At 34.5% G+C, this 16,905-nt stretch overlaps 2 long non-coding RNA genes and 5 gene segments (V, D, J or C); 1 reads left to right on the plus strand and 6 right to left on the minus strand.

Annotated features, from left to right (window-relative positions):
• Nucleotides 1-2,342: 2,342 nt before the first annotated feature.
• LOC122356666 lies at nt 2,343-5,054 on the minus strand. Its single transcript, XR_006252362.1, has 3 exons — nt 3,707-5,054; nt 2,788-3,565; nt 2,343-2,691 (listed from the first exon to the last, which is right to left on the minus strand). It is a non-coding gene; the product is annotated as an uncharacterized LOC122356666 (long non-coding RNA).
• Nucleotides 5,055-5,763: 709 nt separating this feature from the next.
• On the minus strand, nt 5,764-7,308 carry LOC122356623. The segment is given in 2 exon segments: nt 5,764-6,858; nt 7,037-7,308. Coding segments are annotated over 2 exon segments (486 nt in total).
• A 199-nt stretch (nt 7,309-7,507) lies between these two features.
• LOC122327046 lies at nt 7,508-8,276 on the minus strand. The segment is given in 2 exon segments: nt 7,508-7,962; nt 8,145-8,276. Coding segments are annotated over 2 exon segments (498 nt in total).
• A 314-nt stretch (nt 8,277-8,590) lies between these two features.
• Nucleotides 8,591-9,053, minus strand: LOC122327057. The segment is given in 2 exon segments: nt 8,591-8,943; nt 9,047-9,053. Coding segments are annotated over 2 exon segments (360 nt in total).
• LOC122356641 lies at nt 8,827-11,036 on the minus strand. The segment is given in 2 exon segments: nt 8,827-10,162; nt 10,277-11,036. Coding segments are annotated over 2 exon segments (393 nt in total).
• A 404-nt stretch (nt 11,037-11,440) lies between these two features.
• LOC122356633 lies at nt 11,441-13,898 on the minus strand. The segment is given in 2 exon segments: nt 11,441-12,825; nt 12,909-13,898. Coding segments are annotated over 2 exon segments (435 nt in total).
• Nucleotides 12,614-16,820, plus strand: LOC122356672. The gene is made up of 3 exons (XR_006252365.1): nt 12,614-12,749; nt 14,842-14,974; nt 15,430-16,820. It is a non-coding gene; the product is annotated as an uncharacterized LOC122356672 (long non-coding RNA).
• The last annotated feature ends 85 nt before the right edge of the window (nt 16,821-16,905 follow it).

Here is a 16,905-nt window from a genome sequence, read left to right on the forward strand (position 1 = left end):
TTTCTTTCTTTTTTCTTTCATCCATTCTTTCTTTCTTTTTTCTTTCATCCCTTTCTTTTTTCTTTCATCCCTTCTTCTTTCATTCCTTTCTTTCTTTTTTGCTTTCATCCCTTCTTTCTTTCTTTTTTGCTTTCATCCCTTCTTTTATCCCTTCTTTCTTTTTTTCTTTCATCCTTTCTTTTTCTTTCATCCCTTCTTTTTTTCTTTTTTCTTTCATTTTTTATCCCTTCTTTCTTTTTCTTTCTTTCTTTTTTCTTTCATCCCTTCTTTCTTTCTTTCTTTTTGCTTTCATCCCTTCTTTCTTCTTTCATTCCTTCTTTCTTTCTTTCTTTTTGCTTTCATCCCTTCTTTCTTCTTTCATTCCTTCTTTCTTTCTTTTTTCTTTCATTCCTTCTTTCTTTTTGCTTTCATCCCTTCTTTCTTTCTTTCTTTTTTGCTTTCATCCCTTCTTTCTTTCTTTTTTCTTTCATCCCTTCTTTCTTTCTTTTTTCTTTCATCCCTTCTTTCTTTCTATCTTTCATTCCTTTCATTCCTATCTTTATTTTTTTCTATCTTTTTATTTTTGTTTCTTTCTTTTTTATCCCTTCTTTCTTTATTCTTTTTTTCTTTCTTTCTTTTTTTCTTTTTCTTTCCTTCATCCCTTCTTTCTTTCCTTCATCCCTTCTTTTTTCTTTCATCCCTTCTTTCTTTCTTTCTTTCGTTCTTTCTTTTTATCTTTCTTTCTTTCATCCTTTCTTTCATCCTTTCTTTCTTTCACCCCTTCTTTCTTTTTTCTTTCATCCATTCTTTCTCTACTCTTACTACACATACTACTCCTACTACTCCTACTACACATACTACACATACTACTCTTACTACACATACTACACATACTACACATACTACTCTTACTAATATTACTACACATACTACTCTTACTACACATACTACTCCTACTACACATACTACACTACTCATACTACTCTTACTACTCTTACTACACATACTACTCCTACTACACATACTACACTACTCATACTACTCTTACTACACATACTACTCCTACTAGACCTACTACACATACTAGACCTACTACACATACTACTACTACTACTACTACACATACTACTACTACTACTAGACCTACTACACATACTACTACTACTAGACCTACTACACATACTACTACTACTACTACTACTACTAGACCTACTACACATACTACTACTACTACTACTAGACGTACTACACATACTACTACGACTAGACCTACTACACATACTCTTACTACTACTACTACTACACATACTACACTACTCTTTCTTTCTATCTTTCTTCCTTTCATCCCTTCTTTTTTCTTTCATCCCTTCTTTCTTTCTTTTTTCTTTTTCTTTCATCCCTTCCTTCTTTCTTTCTTTTTTCTTTCATCTCTTCCTTCTTTCTTTCTTTTTCTTTCATCCCTTCTTTCTTTCTTTCTTTCTATCTTTCTGTTTTCTATCTTTCTTTCTTTCATGCCTTCCTCCTTTCTTTTTTATCCCTTCTTTTTTTTCTTTCATCTCTTTTTCTTTCTTTCTTTCTTTCTTTCTTTCCCTCATCCCTTCTTTCTTTCTTTCTTTCTTTCTTTCTTTCCCTCATCCCTTCTTTCTTTCTTTCCCTCATCCCTTCTTTCTTTCTTTCCTTCATCCCTTCTTTTTCTTTCTTTCTTTCTTTCTTTCTTTTATCCCTTCTTTCTTTCTTTTTTCTTTTTCTTTTTTCTTTCATCCCTTCTTTCTTTCTTTTTTCTTTCATCCCTTCTTTCTTTCTTTCCTTCATCCCTTCTTTCTTTCTTTCTTTCCTTCATCCCTTCTTTCTTTCTTTTATCCCTTCTTTCTTTCTTTTTTCTTTCATCCCTTCTTTCTATCTTTCTATCTTTCTGTTTTCTATCTTTCTTTCTTTCTTTCATGCCTTTTTTTATCTTTTCTTTCTTTTTTTCTTTTTTCTTTCATCCCTTTTTCTTTCTTTCTTTCTTTCCTTCATCCCTTCTTTCTTTCTTTTTATCCCTTCTTTCTTTCTTTTCCTTGAAAAGAGAAGAATGAACCAGACACTGCATAGAAACATCCTGATCATCACAAGCGGCTCATACTTTAGAACTGACAGACTGTTTATGTGTGCATTATCTTTATTGTTAAACCAATTGATGATTCAAATCCTCTGTAATCTGAGTGAACACTGCCATCTGCTGTACATTTTTGTTATTGCTCTACTAACTGCTTAACAATTGCAATATCTTTCTTTCTTTCTTTCTTTCTTTCTTTCTTTCTTTCTTTCTTTCTTTCTTTCTTTCTTTCTTTCTTTCTTTCTTTCTTTCTTTCTTTCTTTCTTTCTGTACTCCTCATGCTCTCATGTTTTTGTACAGTGCTGAAGTGTTTCCTGTTACTGTGGGCACCAGGGCACAGTAGTATATTGCAGCATCTTCCACTTCAGTTTTAGAGATCTCCAGTTTCAGATGTTCTTTGACTTTTTGCGCTTCAGCAACATAACGGCCCTTCTGCTCTGAACCTTGAGTTTCCCAGTCTTGCAGGAGAAATTCAGGGGCAGTGTTGGAATACTGTCTGTACCACTGAAGACTCTGTATGTTATTTCCGCTGTAGTTGCATGAAAGAGTCGCTTTTTCTCCTTCTAAAGCATGATTTTCAGTAGAGAGGGATGTTATTGCATTCGTGGAAACACTCTCTGGGAAAAAATAAATGTAAGATTAATAATAATAGTGCCTTCAATAATTAGATTACACTGTGGATTAAGTAACATGTGAATACTAGATTTACATACCTGTTAGAAGTGCAAAAACATTTAAGTAAAACAAAATCATTATGACTGTGGGAGATCATCTGCGAAATAAGATTGTAGTAACAAAGCACTGCCTTCTGCTGTATGCATTCTCACCAAGCTCCACCCAAAGGATTCTGGGAGCTGTTGATTTTGAGAAATGAATAGTGGATACAGATGTAAGGCAATTGTTTGTCACTGTATTGCAATTATTATGTTTTAATTACAAATAACATAAGTAAAATCATCCACATTATCTTAAACTATAAGGCCTTCTGTAAACTGTGCCGTGTGTAGATACCTGCTATAGATTATAAAAGAGAGAAATGCTATTGATATAATTCATTAAATGTAACATTGTTTCATCTCCAAAAGAGAAGAGGAAGATGTTTTAATTGTCACACGAAAGACCTTCATTCTGAAGTAAATGATATTTTTGTATAGGAACCTCTAGGTTTCCTGTGACTGTGGTCATCACTGCGCAGTAGTACACCGCTGAATCTATCCAAGTAACATAATGCAACGTGAGATTGTTGGAGATCTTCCATCAGTTTTAGCTAAAAAAGTGTGGTAAAAGGGTTGGAGTTGGCCCTGTCAGATGTCCATGTTGATAGAATCTAATGAAGAACTGAGGTTTTGATCTTGGATATTGTTTGTACCACTCCACACCGAGCACATTTCCAGAAAAATCCATTGTAACTGCAAAATAAGGTTACATTTCCATTAACAACAGTGCTTATGCTAGAAGATAATGGGAAGATCGCATTTGCCCCTGTGTCACCTAACAAACAAACAAACAAACAAAAAAGCTTGGTTAGGCAGCAACTTGATGGGAGTAATGAAATATACATTATTTAATACGACTTCTGTTCACTTCAAAATAATTTAAAGGAATTGATATGTTTGCATGATTTAATCTCACCCCGATTAATCCATACACTAATAAGTGTGAAGATAAACATAATGGTTCAAGATGACCGTTTCACCTCCACTTTTATGAGATGCATTCATACACAACGAAGCTCCACCCTCTCAGTCAGATCAATGTCTGTACAGCATTTCCTTGACCTACAATCTTTAAGACCAGCGTCTGTGTCTTTAGTAGATGTTTATCAATGTTTTTCTTTTGTAACTTTTGATAATATATGTAAAAACATTAGTACTACCACTAGATTTACAAGTAACAGTCCAATCACAAGACATAATGATTTGTGAAATCTATATAATTTGTTACATCAAACTTTAGAAATTTTGGATATGTACATTTTGTATATTTATCTGAAACGCAATGTATGACTGCTTGACCTTCTGCTAAGCTTTCTGGTTATTCACATTTTGCGGCGGCATTATGCATGCATATATTCAGAGCATCATATCATAAAGTCTTAGTCATGTATAGTTTTAATCCACTGTAGTCATTTCAGGTCATTTCTTTATTTGTTTTCCCCTATATTTCGAATCAAATGTTACACGAAGTGAAAATTCAAATCATCTGTAATCTGAGTGAACACTGCCATCTGCTGTACATGCTATTAAATGGCTGATGACTAATTAGTTTATTACTAATTAGGTGGCTATGTAAGGACTAGTAGTCTGACTGATGTGTAAGGTTTATTTGATTTTTAGATACTGTTGCTTTTAGGCAGTTTATGTCAGTACTAATAAATCCAAGAATCAATGTAATTACTGATAACAACGCATATTTATTTAGTTGGACATTTGGACAAAAAAATGTGTATTTTTAGGAGGTGTTTGTAATGTGGTGTTGTGTCGGTTATTTGTATTGTTTTGTGAAAGTTTCTGTCTTTCTTTTTTTCTTTCTTTCTTACTGGGAAGATATAAACAACAGAAGAATAAAATTTTGAGGGCACCTTTAGTGTTGTATGTTCATTAATATGCGTATTTTATAGGACTATAGATACCGTATATCAGATATATTAACACATTCATATACCTGTAATCATTTCCAAAACAGAGCAAAGTCAATAATAAACTAAAGAAATGTGTGTTGCTGCTCTAAAGATCTTTATCAACCACATTTGATAGCATCTATACTATTAGATTGGACTTTAATACAAGTACTGTATATGAAGTGTGCACCACTGCAAATTCCATAGCATTTTTATACCCATAGAATAGATTTTACCCAAAATCAAAATTGTAAACTGTATGACCTCTGTTGAGCATTCCAGTGCTATATATTACAGCATTAAGCAAATACATTTTTCCAGTATAATACTATAAAGAGGGTAAATTTGTAATTTAGCATAGTTCATCAGGTCGTTCATTTAGTTGTTTTCCCCTTAATTTTGTACAGTGTTGATGTGTTTCCTGTCACTGTGGGATTCAGGGCACAGTAGTACGTTGCAGAGTCTGATACAGAAACAGAGGAGATCTTCAGATCCACACGGGTTTTCTCCTCATTTACTTTAGCAGACACTCCAGGTATTGGAGGGTCAGCCGGCTGCTCAAGGTTGTCTTCACTAACCAGAAACAGAAACTCAGGTTCGGAGCTGCTGTATTGGCGATACCACAGGAGAGAATCACTGCTGTATGTCCCTTCATAATTGCAGCCCAAAGTAACAGAGTCACCTTTAGTAGCAAGTTCAGATGAGGAGAGAGGAGTTATTCCTTCTTCACTTGCAGAACCTGAAACAGGCAGAGCTTTGCAGTTTAACACACTATTAATACCTGATGACTTTTTGAAGGGAGACTCTGTTTCCTCTAAATGTCACTGAACTTACCTGAAAAGAGAAGAATGAACCAGACACTGCATAGAAACATCCTGATCATCACAAGCGGCTCATTCTTTAGAACTGACAGACTGTTTATGTGCGCATTACCTTTATTGTTAAACCAATTGATGATTCAAATCCTCTGTAATCTGAGTGAACACTGCCATCTGCTGTACATTTTTGTTATTGCTCTACTAACTGCTTAACAATTGCAATATCTGTATAGGAAGAAGTAGGTAGTATGCAAGTATTTGAGTTTAGGTTCTGTTGATTGTATGCAATCATTGGAGTTTATACAGGATGACACCTAAGCATCATAGCAGTTAAGGATACTATGTTTTATGATAAATAAGACTGGAGATAACGCCAGCCTGTGGCTGCAATAATGAATTAAAATCAATCAGCTGTGAAAGTGCAAAGTTATTATTCATATTATGCTTTTTCTTTGCAATTTTGCCCTCTGTTATTTCAAATGAAGCTTTAGAAATTTAAAGGATATTTGTTTTTAATATGAATAACTTGAAAATAACTGATGTGAAATACACAAAGTTGACATGGAATATTTGGGAAATGACAAATCTGGTAAAGAGACATGCTTCACTCTGTTGAAAACTCTGCCGTGTGTATGACCATTTTAATTGGGACACTTTGAATATTTGTACTTTTTAAATTTAATTTGTTACACCACAGGGCTGTTTAACATAATCACCCTTGTTGACCTTGCTAGTTTTAAATTGACAAAAGAAAATGGTGATCTGTCAAAATGAATTAAATCTTTCTCTTAAACGTTCATAGGAATTTCTAACCTAAAATCTTGCCCAGAAACTCATGCCTATTTGATTTAAAATTTAATTTGATCATATTTGTCATTTTTACATTCCTCATATTTATCTATTTTAAAAAAATAATTTTGTGTGAAATGTCTTTGAATAATCTGCAAGCAGTAAACATGATGTGATGACAAAATGATAGAGATCCAGTTTTTCCACTTCATAGCGGTTTTTGTACAGTGTTGATGTGTTTCCTGTCACTGTGGGCTGCAGGGCGCAGTAATACAGAGCAGAGTCTGTCACTTCAGCGGACGAGATGATCAGATCCACTTTCCTATCATTCATACTTATTTTTCCATCCATTCCAGGGATACGGGGATCTGCATATATTACTTGTTTTGTGGATGCTTCCACGACAAGGAGCACAAATTCAGGTTTGGATCCAGGATGCTGTCGATACCAATGTAGACTGTATGCACTTCCCTCATATTTGCAGGACAGCATGACAGGCTGCTTTTCAGTGATATGAAGGTCATTCTGCAGTGGATTTATTGACTGTGCAAGTGTGTCTGCATAGAATAGAAAGCTTTCAGATAAACATAAAAATTTCACAAAATGTAAATCACATGCAAGCAAAGTTATAAAATAAGGTTAATTAACTACTATCCAAACTGGCATAAAAGCGTGTTAATACCATTAATTATAATCCTATCTTTAAACAAAACGATAGTACTGTTTATCACTTACGTTCTGTCATTGAAAACACAAGCAGACAGCACAGAAGCATCATCTCTGCACCACAGGGTGTAAATGAAAACTGAACACAGATGTGAATTTTTGTGAGATCCACCCAAAAGCTCCACCCATAACTTGCAATGTAACGTTCAGATTACATTCATCATCAGTGTATCAGATCTAGTTTGAAATATTTATTTACCAGTAGAATTATATTTTGTGATATCTAAGCTACAATTCTATAATTTAATTCAGTTCTTTTGAAAATGGCAATCTTTGCACATTTGTTCGAGTGTTTTTTTTAATATATAGAATGAATGAATGAATGAAATATTTGTTTTGAAAGAATCTTTTTCTTTCTTTCATAAAAAAATATAAATGACAAAAATATGTAAATACGCTAAAATGCAATATATTATAATGCATAAAATGTTATACAATTTGATTAAAATTGACTAATAATTTTATTTAGACTTCAAGCATTTAATCCCAGTGAAAGAAAACCAATGCTTTTAGAAAGTAAATGCATATTATTTTAATTGCACTAATATTGTAGATGATATTTAACGTTTTACACAAAAAGAACTTCTCATAGCAGTTTTTGTACAGTGTTGATGTGTTTCCTGTCACTGTGGGCTGCAGGGCGCAGTAATACAGAGCAGAGTCTGTCACTTCAGCGGACGAGATGATCAGATCCACTTTCCTATCATTCATACTTATTTTTCCATCCATTCCAGGGATACGGGGATCTGCATATATTACATTTTTTGTGGATGCTTCCATGACAAGGAGCACAAATTCAGGTTTGGATCCAGGATACTGTCGATACCAATGTAGACTGTTTGCACTTCCCTCATATTTGCAGGACAGCATGACAGGCTGCTTTTCAGTGATATGAAGGTCATTCTGCAGTGGATTTATTGACTGTGCAAGTGTGTCTGCATAGAATAGAAAGCTTTCAGCTAAACATAATATAAAAATTTCACAAAATGTAAATCACATGCAAACCAAATGATAAAATGTTTAATTACTGCTGTATATGAACTGGCATAAAAGCGTGTTAATACGATTAATTATAATCCTATCTTTAAACAAAACGATAGTACTGTTTATCACTTACGTTCTGTCATTGAAAACACAAGCAGACAGCACAGAAGCATCATCTCTGCACCACAGGGTGTAAATGAAAACAGATGTGAATTCTTTTTTTTTTTTTTGAGTTCCACCCAAAAGCTCCACCCAAAACTTTCAATGTAACATTCAGATTACATTCATCATCAGTGCATCGGATCTAGTTTGAAATATTGTTTGTTTAGCTAACTGATGAGATTTTAAGAATGGTGGGGAAACTAGGCTACAAATATAGAATTTTATTCAGTTCTTCTGAAAATGCCTATTTTTGCACATTTATATTCAACTGGGTTTTTTTTTTTTTTTTTTTAAAGGAATGAAATATTCTTGCATAAAAAAATGATAAAAATATAATACATTAAAATATAGTATATTATAATGCATACAAATTTATTCAAAATTAACCAATATCTTTATTTAATCTTTATTTGATCTTTATTTATCATAGAGGTTTTTGTACAGTGTTGATGTGTTTCCTGTCACTGTGGGCTCCAGAGCACAGTAATACAGAGCAGAGTCTGATACAGCAGCAGAGGAGATCTCCAGATGGACCTGCTTCTCCACCTTATTCACTCTTGCATTCAGTCTTGGGAAAGGGGGTTCTGCATGAACTACACTATTTGATTCATAAACGAGAATCAGAAATTCAGGTCTTGATCCAGGGTATTGTCGATACCAGTGTAAACTCCGTGCTTGGCTGTCATATTTGCACGACATAATGGCTGTCTCTCTCTCAGTGGCGCGTTCTGTGGTCTGCAACGGTTCTATTGACTGGCCAAAAGATTTATCTGCAAATAGAGCATGACAAACATCAGGAAATGTTATGAAAATAGCTTTTTTTTGTATCATGTATTTAAATATTACTGTACAATTTAATTAAACCCTACTCACCCTGCATAGCTAAAATTACAAGTAGGTATAAAAACGAAGCCATTTTTGAAATGCTAAAGTACCGACCGAAGCCAAATAGATAAATCCCAACACTTCTTGAAGCTCCGCCCACATCATCTATGTATAATTATGATTATATAAAATGTGATACACTTTCAAAACGAAAAAAATGCTGCATAGTATCTTGCAGGTAGTGCCTACATAAAATGTAAAAAAATTTCATGAGAATGTACATTTGAAAAATTTTGACAAATTTTTCATATGAGAAAATGTTGAGTCAGGTATATCCATAATTGTCACATTTGGCTTTATATCAAAAAGACAAATATTTGACAGCAATCATGAGACGTTAAAGTAAAAATGATTAGAGCAAAGATTAGTTAAATCTTTAATAATGCATGATTTATCAATATTTTTGTATTTAAACTTCAGGACAATTTCTGAAATAATATAATGAGAAGAGTCAAAAAAATGTGTGCAGTGTAACATAACACACTCAATGCGCTGACAAAAAAGACTGAAATATGACAAAACATAGATTGCATACTGGTGAGAACTGTTAGAGAGGTTTACTAAATGCATATCCTTAAATTCTGGTTTTATTTATTTATTTACAGTATTCTGTTTTCTTCAACACAAGGTTAGTTGTTGCTAAGGCAATTAAATCTCATGCTTAATCTTTGGCTCTAAAATGCTGGATCAAAATGCTCAAATCAACATGCATGATCATCCACTGAGCAAAGACACTGAATTCTGTTTTAGTGTGTCAGGTTTTTGTACAGTGTGTGTGTGTGTTTGCTGTCACTGTGGGCTGCAGGGCGCAGTAGTACACAGCAGAATCAGTTAATGCAGCGCCAGTGATCTCCAGATCCACACGGCTTTTCTCCCCGTTTAATCTAGCTGATATTCCAGGAATTGGAGGATCAGCTGGTATGTTAAATGCAGCTTCATTGACCAGAAACAGGAAGTCCGGTCTGGATCTCGGGTACTGACGATACCAGTGCAGAGCATCTGTAGTAGCTGATCCGTTGTAATTGCAGGACAGAGTGATTGTGTCCCCTTCTGAGAAGAATTCATTAGGAGAGACTGGAGCTATTCCCTCACTAGAGACATCACCTAGGAAAAACAGAACGATAGATGGGAATAATGAATGATGAACAGAAATACAGAAGTACTTTCTTAGTAGTGTGTTCTTAGTAATGTTTATTTGATTAATTGCATGTATCTTACCGGTTAAAAGGGAGACGAGGCTCAGACAAATTAAGAATAGCATTGCTGACAAAGAGTGAATGAAATCTATCTGAAACCTATCTATGTTTGAAACCGCTGCATGCCTGAAATAATTGCTTTGGATCTCCTCCCCTTATGTACCCTTGAAGAAATGGCTTGGTTTGTATTCATTTTTTGGTTTAAGACCGCCCTCTTATGGATCATTTTAGCCATTGCATCACACATTTCTATACATTGGCCTGGAGAAGCACATCTCAGTAAAATATTCATCAGAGAGGTCAATTGTGAGCATTGGAACTTCTGCCTGTTTAGGAAGAACATAATCACCTGGTTCTGCTAAGCATTACATATCAAATCACATTACAGTGCATACAACTTGGTGTATGTTAAAGGGATAAACTTGTGTATATGTATACTTTCTGAGATACCTATTTGTATGATTGCAGCCGTGCATTTCTGCACTTAAACAGTAATATGTTCATGTAAAAGTGGTTCACAAAGGTCAAAAACTCTCACTGAGGAAGTAGGGGAACTTTTCAATAGTTACACTTTAGTACCTATTAAGTTCAAATATATACACTTTAAGTACTAATATGAACCTTTAAGGTACCAAAATGGACTCTTTAGATACAAACGCATACATTTTGAAAAGGTACCGCGCCAGTACCCTATAAACCAGGGCTATGGAGTTTATTTGAAATATTATTTAAAATAGTGATTAGGTTACAATTATTTCAACACATTTTTCCACATGGATTATGGCTGGAGGTTTTTGTACAGTGTTGTTATGTGTTGTGTCACTGTGGGCAACAGAGCACAGTAGTACATGGCAGAGTCTGTAACTTCAGCAGAGGAGATGATTAGATTCACAATCTTGTCTTTCGTACTCATTTCACCATCCAGTCTAGGAATAGGGGGTTTTGCGTGTATTACGGTCTTCTTGGATGACTCGACCACAAGGAGCAGAAATTGCAGTCCAGATCCAGGATATTGTCGATACCAAAGTAAACTCTGTACAGTGCCATTATATTTACACGACAGAGTGACTGGCTTCCTTTCAGTAACTTGTGTTCTGTCCTGCAGTGGTGCTATTTTCTGCGCAAAGCATTTATCTGTAAAATCTGTATAGAACATATTAGTAAAAAGAATATATATAAATAGGTAGTTGGCCTATCAATTTGTCCTATGGAGTGACAGCAAAAATGTAAAAACAAAAAACCCTCTAACGTTGAACATAAACCTCTCTACACTTGTAAAGAAGTAGAAGACACATTTTTCTCATGTTATTTGTATGTTTTCTACATTTTTTTTTCTGTCGCACCATAGGACACAGTTAAATTTTTACTACACACACAGACACATATGTGTATACGTATAAACTTTTACTTACCCTGTATTACTAACAGCAGACTTAGAATACACAGGAACGTCATGACTGCACCGTTAATAAAACTGAAATGAAATGCTTTCATGACTCTGTCTCAAAGCTCCACCCACAGTCTAAAAAAAATCTGCAAGAAGATTCTGCAGTGCATTGCATTTTCTTCTTGCTTTACTGGAAATGTCCACTTTTATCGATAATGTCCATAATTACCTTAATAAAAACAGTTCACATATGTTATTGTCTAAGGTTTAAATGTTTCAGAAAATGAATGATTTTGGGTGGAAGTACATGTTGTAAAATAATTGCTGAATTTTACATTTTAAATTTTGTTTTTTTTGTTATCAATTAAGCGTACTTTTTAAAATATTCTATATAGATGTTTTATATCGATTTAATTTCAGTGTTTAATTTTTGAAGTGCGTGTGTAGCCATTTCTGTGTGTTTTCCCTTTTGACAAAAAAAAAAGTGGATGTATAGCTTTAACGTACATGTCTATTTTAGTTTCAGACAGCTGCAGGTGTAACCACAGACTCATTATGTCCTAATTTGACTGGTACCTACGTCAGGTTTAGTGATTCCTCTGTAATTCAATGGTAACACATTAATACAGAAAGAAATGCATATCAGTTTATACTAGAACTGTGCTAGAAATGAATTATTCTGTAACATCAAAGCACAGTGATAACACATCTTCACACACACACACACACACACACATCATCTGAACTGATTCAGCACATGGGTTAGTGTGTATATAAATCAAATTGTCATGTATTAAACAGCTGCAAAGCGTATATGTTTGTGTATATTCACAGTGCTCCACTCATGTTGGTGTTTTCGTACAGCATAGCTTTGTTTCCTGTCACTGTGGGCCTCAGAGCGCAGTAATACACAGCAGAGTCTGTCACTGCAGCAGAAGAGATCTCCAGGTCCACTTGTTTTGTGTTCTTTGTAATTCTTGGTGTTAAACGCTTTGGTATGTTGTCACTCTTTATCCCACTTTCATAGATGTAGAGGAGGAACTTTGGCACAGATCCGGGATATTGACGGTACCAGTGGAGATTATCAGGTACTCCACTGTAGTTACATGTGAGTGTTACATTTTTACCTTCTAAAACTTGTTTTTGTGAGTCATGGGATGTTATCATGTTTGTCAGGATTTTCCCTATAAGAATCAAATATAAATAAATAAAACCAGAAAATCTTTTCATCAATCAGTCATTAATTCTGAGAAATAAAAAAACTCACCTGTATGAAGAACTAAAATGAGAAAGACAGCAAGGCACATGTTGGTTGGCTCTCTGACAGTGACGATGTGAATCCACATTAGAAAATAAGTCAAACCAACCTTAGAGCTCCACCTCCTGACACATTGCTGAACCCGTTGTGAGAAAAACAAACACACACAAAAAAAAAAAAAAAGAATATACTATGTATATATATATATATATATATATATATGAACACTCATGATTTTACTTTTGCATATAACTTATTGACATAGTATTAGTGACTAAAAACTAAACATATTCACACTGTTGCCTATATAATTGAGAGACATGCAATATGTTGGGAAAATAAGGGAAGAACAATTAAATGAATAAATTCACTCTGAAAATTTGCCTTTACCTATTCAGGCTAGTTCTAAAGAGCTATGTCCTAAAAATCATTGGTGACTTAATTCTGTAGATGTAGATATTATTTAATCGTTTGCTGGTTTGTCTGAAATTGATGGATTATGAATAAAACTGTCCAACCTTATCTCACAGGAAAACATAGCAATTTTATATGAGTATTTTAGTATTTCGTATGAGTTAAACATGAAAGCCCTTCTCTTGTCAGACCTCTACATTTAATGGAATGATGCAAATGAGACTGAGAAGTGAGATTAATACCAATTTATCACTAATGTACATTAATTAGCCACTAAGCCTTTAGTAGTTAGTAGGTCAGTTAGTAGTTACTGAAATCGCTGCTTATGTATATGAATTTTATTGTAATATTTACCCTTTAATCTTTTTCTTACCCTTTTCACAAAGAGAAATAAACAGTAAAGCATTAATAATAAACTGAATAATAAACAGTCTTGCAATGGTTTTTCTATAATTTAATGTAATGAATGGCAATTTTACAGTACTATAGTTTCACCACTAAATAATAAATAGATTTATCCTGAACGGTATAATTACTGCTTGAACAAGAATATATGTGAAACATATGTAGTGCAGTTATTCAGTGTTTCTATGATATTAATCTATGTTTCAGTTCTTAAAATTGCTTTGGTAAGAGAGATTTAGGTTTTTGTACGGAGCTGCCGGGTTTCCTCTCACTGTGGGCTTCAACGCACAGTAGTAAACTGCAGAGTCCGTTACTTTTGCAGAGGAGATCTCCAGATCCACAGTGGTTTTCTTTTTGTTTAATTTCACAGACATTCCAGGTTGTGTGCTTTCAATCTTCCCGCTGTTTTGTAGTATCAGAAGAAGAAAATCTGGAGTTGATCTTGGATATTGACGATACCAGTACAGAGAAAGGGCGCTAGAGCAGTTGCAAGAAAGCGTTATTTTGTTCCCAATCTTCCCGTGAACCTCAGTTTGGACAGAAGTGATGACATCGTTACAGCATCCGGCTAAAAAAGAAAAATTATTATTTGTAATAGTACGTTCGTAGTTTAGTTGACCTTTTTTGAACCTGACCTCGGGAGGATATCTCGCATAGCTTTAATGATGAAAAATCTGAAATGTTTGTGGTTGCAAGGAATTACAATTCAACAGAAATGAGCTACTCACCTCCGAATGCAGAGAGAAAGCCAAGTAAAAACAGCAACATTGTTCAGGCCGATGTTCTGACTGACAGCTCTGCTTGTAGCTAATCTATTTCAAAACCACATCCTCAGGATGGCCTACATGGTGTCACAACACTAAAGCCCCTCCTACTGACCCCAAACACACATGCTTCAGGTTTAGAGCTGTTGGTCCAGTTTCCAAAAAAAACTCTATTTGCAGAACAAACATGTTAACATAAGAAATTCAAGTTAAATATTTTAATTATAAAACAACATCGTACTTAAATACATACACCCAAATTCATCAGCAAAACAGAATACATCTAGACACATAATGTTACTAAAAACATAATTTTCTAAAATAATTAGTTTCATGCCTGTACCTAATTGTGGTTTTAGCAATTGTGTCAGACAGGAGTGGATCTGTTGAACGCATCAAGGCCAGAGCTCATGGGACACATTTACTACAGACTCTTTCAGGCTGGGAAAACCCGGAAATGCTGGCTCTGGATCCGCCGCTCCAAAATATACAGTAAGAGCACTAAAGTCTATTCAGTGTCTATGTTGAAAACTTTAGCTTGTGGTTAGAACAGGTTTTTGAAGTTTGTTTTCACACTGTGCCTTTTTTTGTTTGTTTGTTTTATTGGTTTGACATTACAAAGCTCTTCGACGGTCATATTAGGCCTGTACACTATTGTTCAAAGTCTGAGGTTAGGAGTATTATATTAAAGACATTCATACTTTTTAACAAGGTCTCACATTAGGTTCTAGCTTTTCATAGCATTTCTGTTTTGGTCTTCGCATGATCAGTATTTTCTTCCTTTTCATTGCTATGGGTTTTTCTGTGGTCAATTTAGCTTTCTGTATATATAATGCTAGACAAGTTTCTTCTGGACAATTACCCCTAAATCAACTTCATCAACAATAACAATAACTGATTCACTAATTGTTTTGATTTCTGTGTCAACTCCTAATCCTTTCTTTCAGCTCTGTTCAGTGCAATGGGCTTTGCTTGTTTCCTTGCAGCAATCTTTGTGACTATCTACCGTGAGAGCATTTTTACTCTTGTGATCCTTGAGAAGAACTAACATCAACTGAACCTGAGGTGCATTATTACTATGAACTGTGTAGGCATCCTGAAACTGTGGTTTCTATGAGATTGCTTTATTATGTGACATACATAAAAAGGAGCATCACTTGAATATGCTGTTTGCTAAGACAGAAAAATGTTTATTTGGCTGACACAGGTTATGGAGAACTGCATGTTTAACAGACCGAAATGTGTTTAATCATGTATAAGTGATGCATAATTGTTCAGGAAGGCTGAAAGTCAAAAACTTTCAAGTCAAAAAAGTCAGGTGTTCTGAATTATTACGCATGTTTTGTTTTTCCAGATAAAATGAGACAAGAAAGAGACTGAACTCAGATTAAATGCAATGCTAATGCAATATTAGAATTAGCAATGGTAAGGAATGACCATTGGCCAGCAGTGTCAGAAAAAACAGGTGGAGAAGAAAAGACACGTTAACTGCAAAAGAATTAGGAATTAATGTCAAGAATTAGGTGATAAACCATCAAGATCCATTTAGTCTCCAGTGCTATCATTTTCCAGAACTGCAACCTTCCTGGATTCTCCACAAGAGCGATGTTTCAGGTTCTCAGAGTCTTTTCTTGGGTGCAAAATCCTAAAAAAAAGGCCCTCACTTAATAAGAATAATACACTGAAATGTTGTGAAATCCATTCACACTGATTTTTCATAGGTTTTAAGGTCAGAGATGTTGTGAGTGGCTCTTGAAGGAACAGCAACACTCTAGAATCAATATGTCAGTAAATTATTTGTCTATCTCCTATCCTGAAATTTCTCTCTTGCACTATTATGGTGAACTCATGTTAATTTTCACGCCGTGAGACCTTAAATTAAACTATGGCCATTCTTTTAAAAGTATGCTTTTGTGGTTGGCCTGGTTTAGCCTGTCAGCAGTTGCTATCACTTTGCATCAGTTGTAGATTTTAAACTATTTTTATATATATTATTTATGATTTCTACCCTTCAAAATATTTACCCTATGTCCATTAATTTAACACTTGTAAGAATTGTCAAAGTTATTAAATGGATGCGTTCTGTCTTGCATGCCCAACCTACAGCAAGCTAATGTTCCAGCGCTTCTGATTTTATGTTTCATTAATGTATCATTCTGAGAAATTACTGCAAGATTTAACTATGTACATGTTCTGCATTTCAACACTTGTATATGCACAGTACAATTGCTGCTTTATTAAATCTATTAATCTCCTGGTTTTGACTACTGTATCAGTTGCAGGTGTTGCCACATAAAGTAATGGTTTACGGCTGATATTGCATTTTGGTTTTGGCTAAACTTTGATGTTTTTGAGTTCAGAGCAAGTGTGTTTTTGTAAAGCTCTTCTGAAACTTTGTATCACTGGGTCTTTCCAAAGAGCAC

The sequence above is a fragment of the Puntigrus tetrazona genome, chromosome 2, assembly GCF_018831695.1.
Source record: "Puntigrus tetrazona isolate hp1 chromosome 2, ASM1883169v1, whole genome shotgun sequence".
NCBI lineage: Eukaryota > Metazoa > Chordata > Actinopteri > Cypriniformes > Cyprinidae > Puntigrus > Puntigrus tetrazona.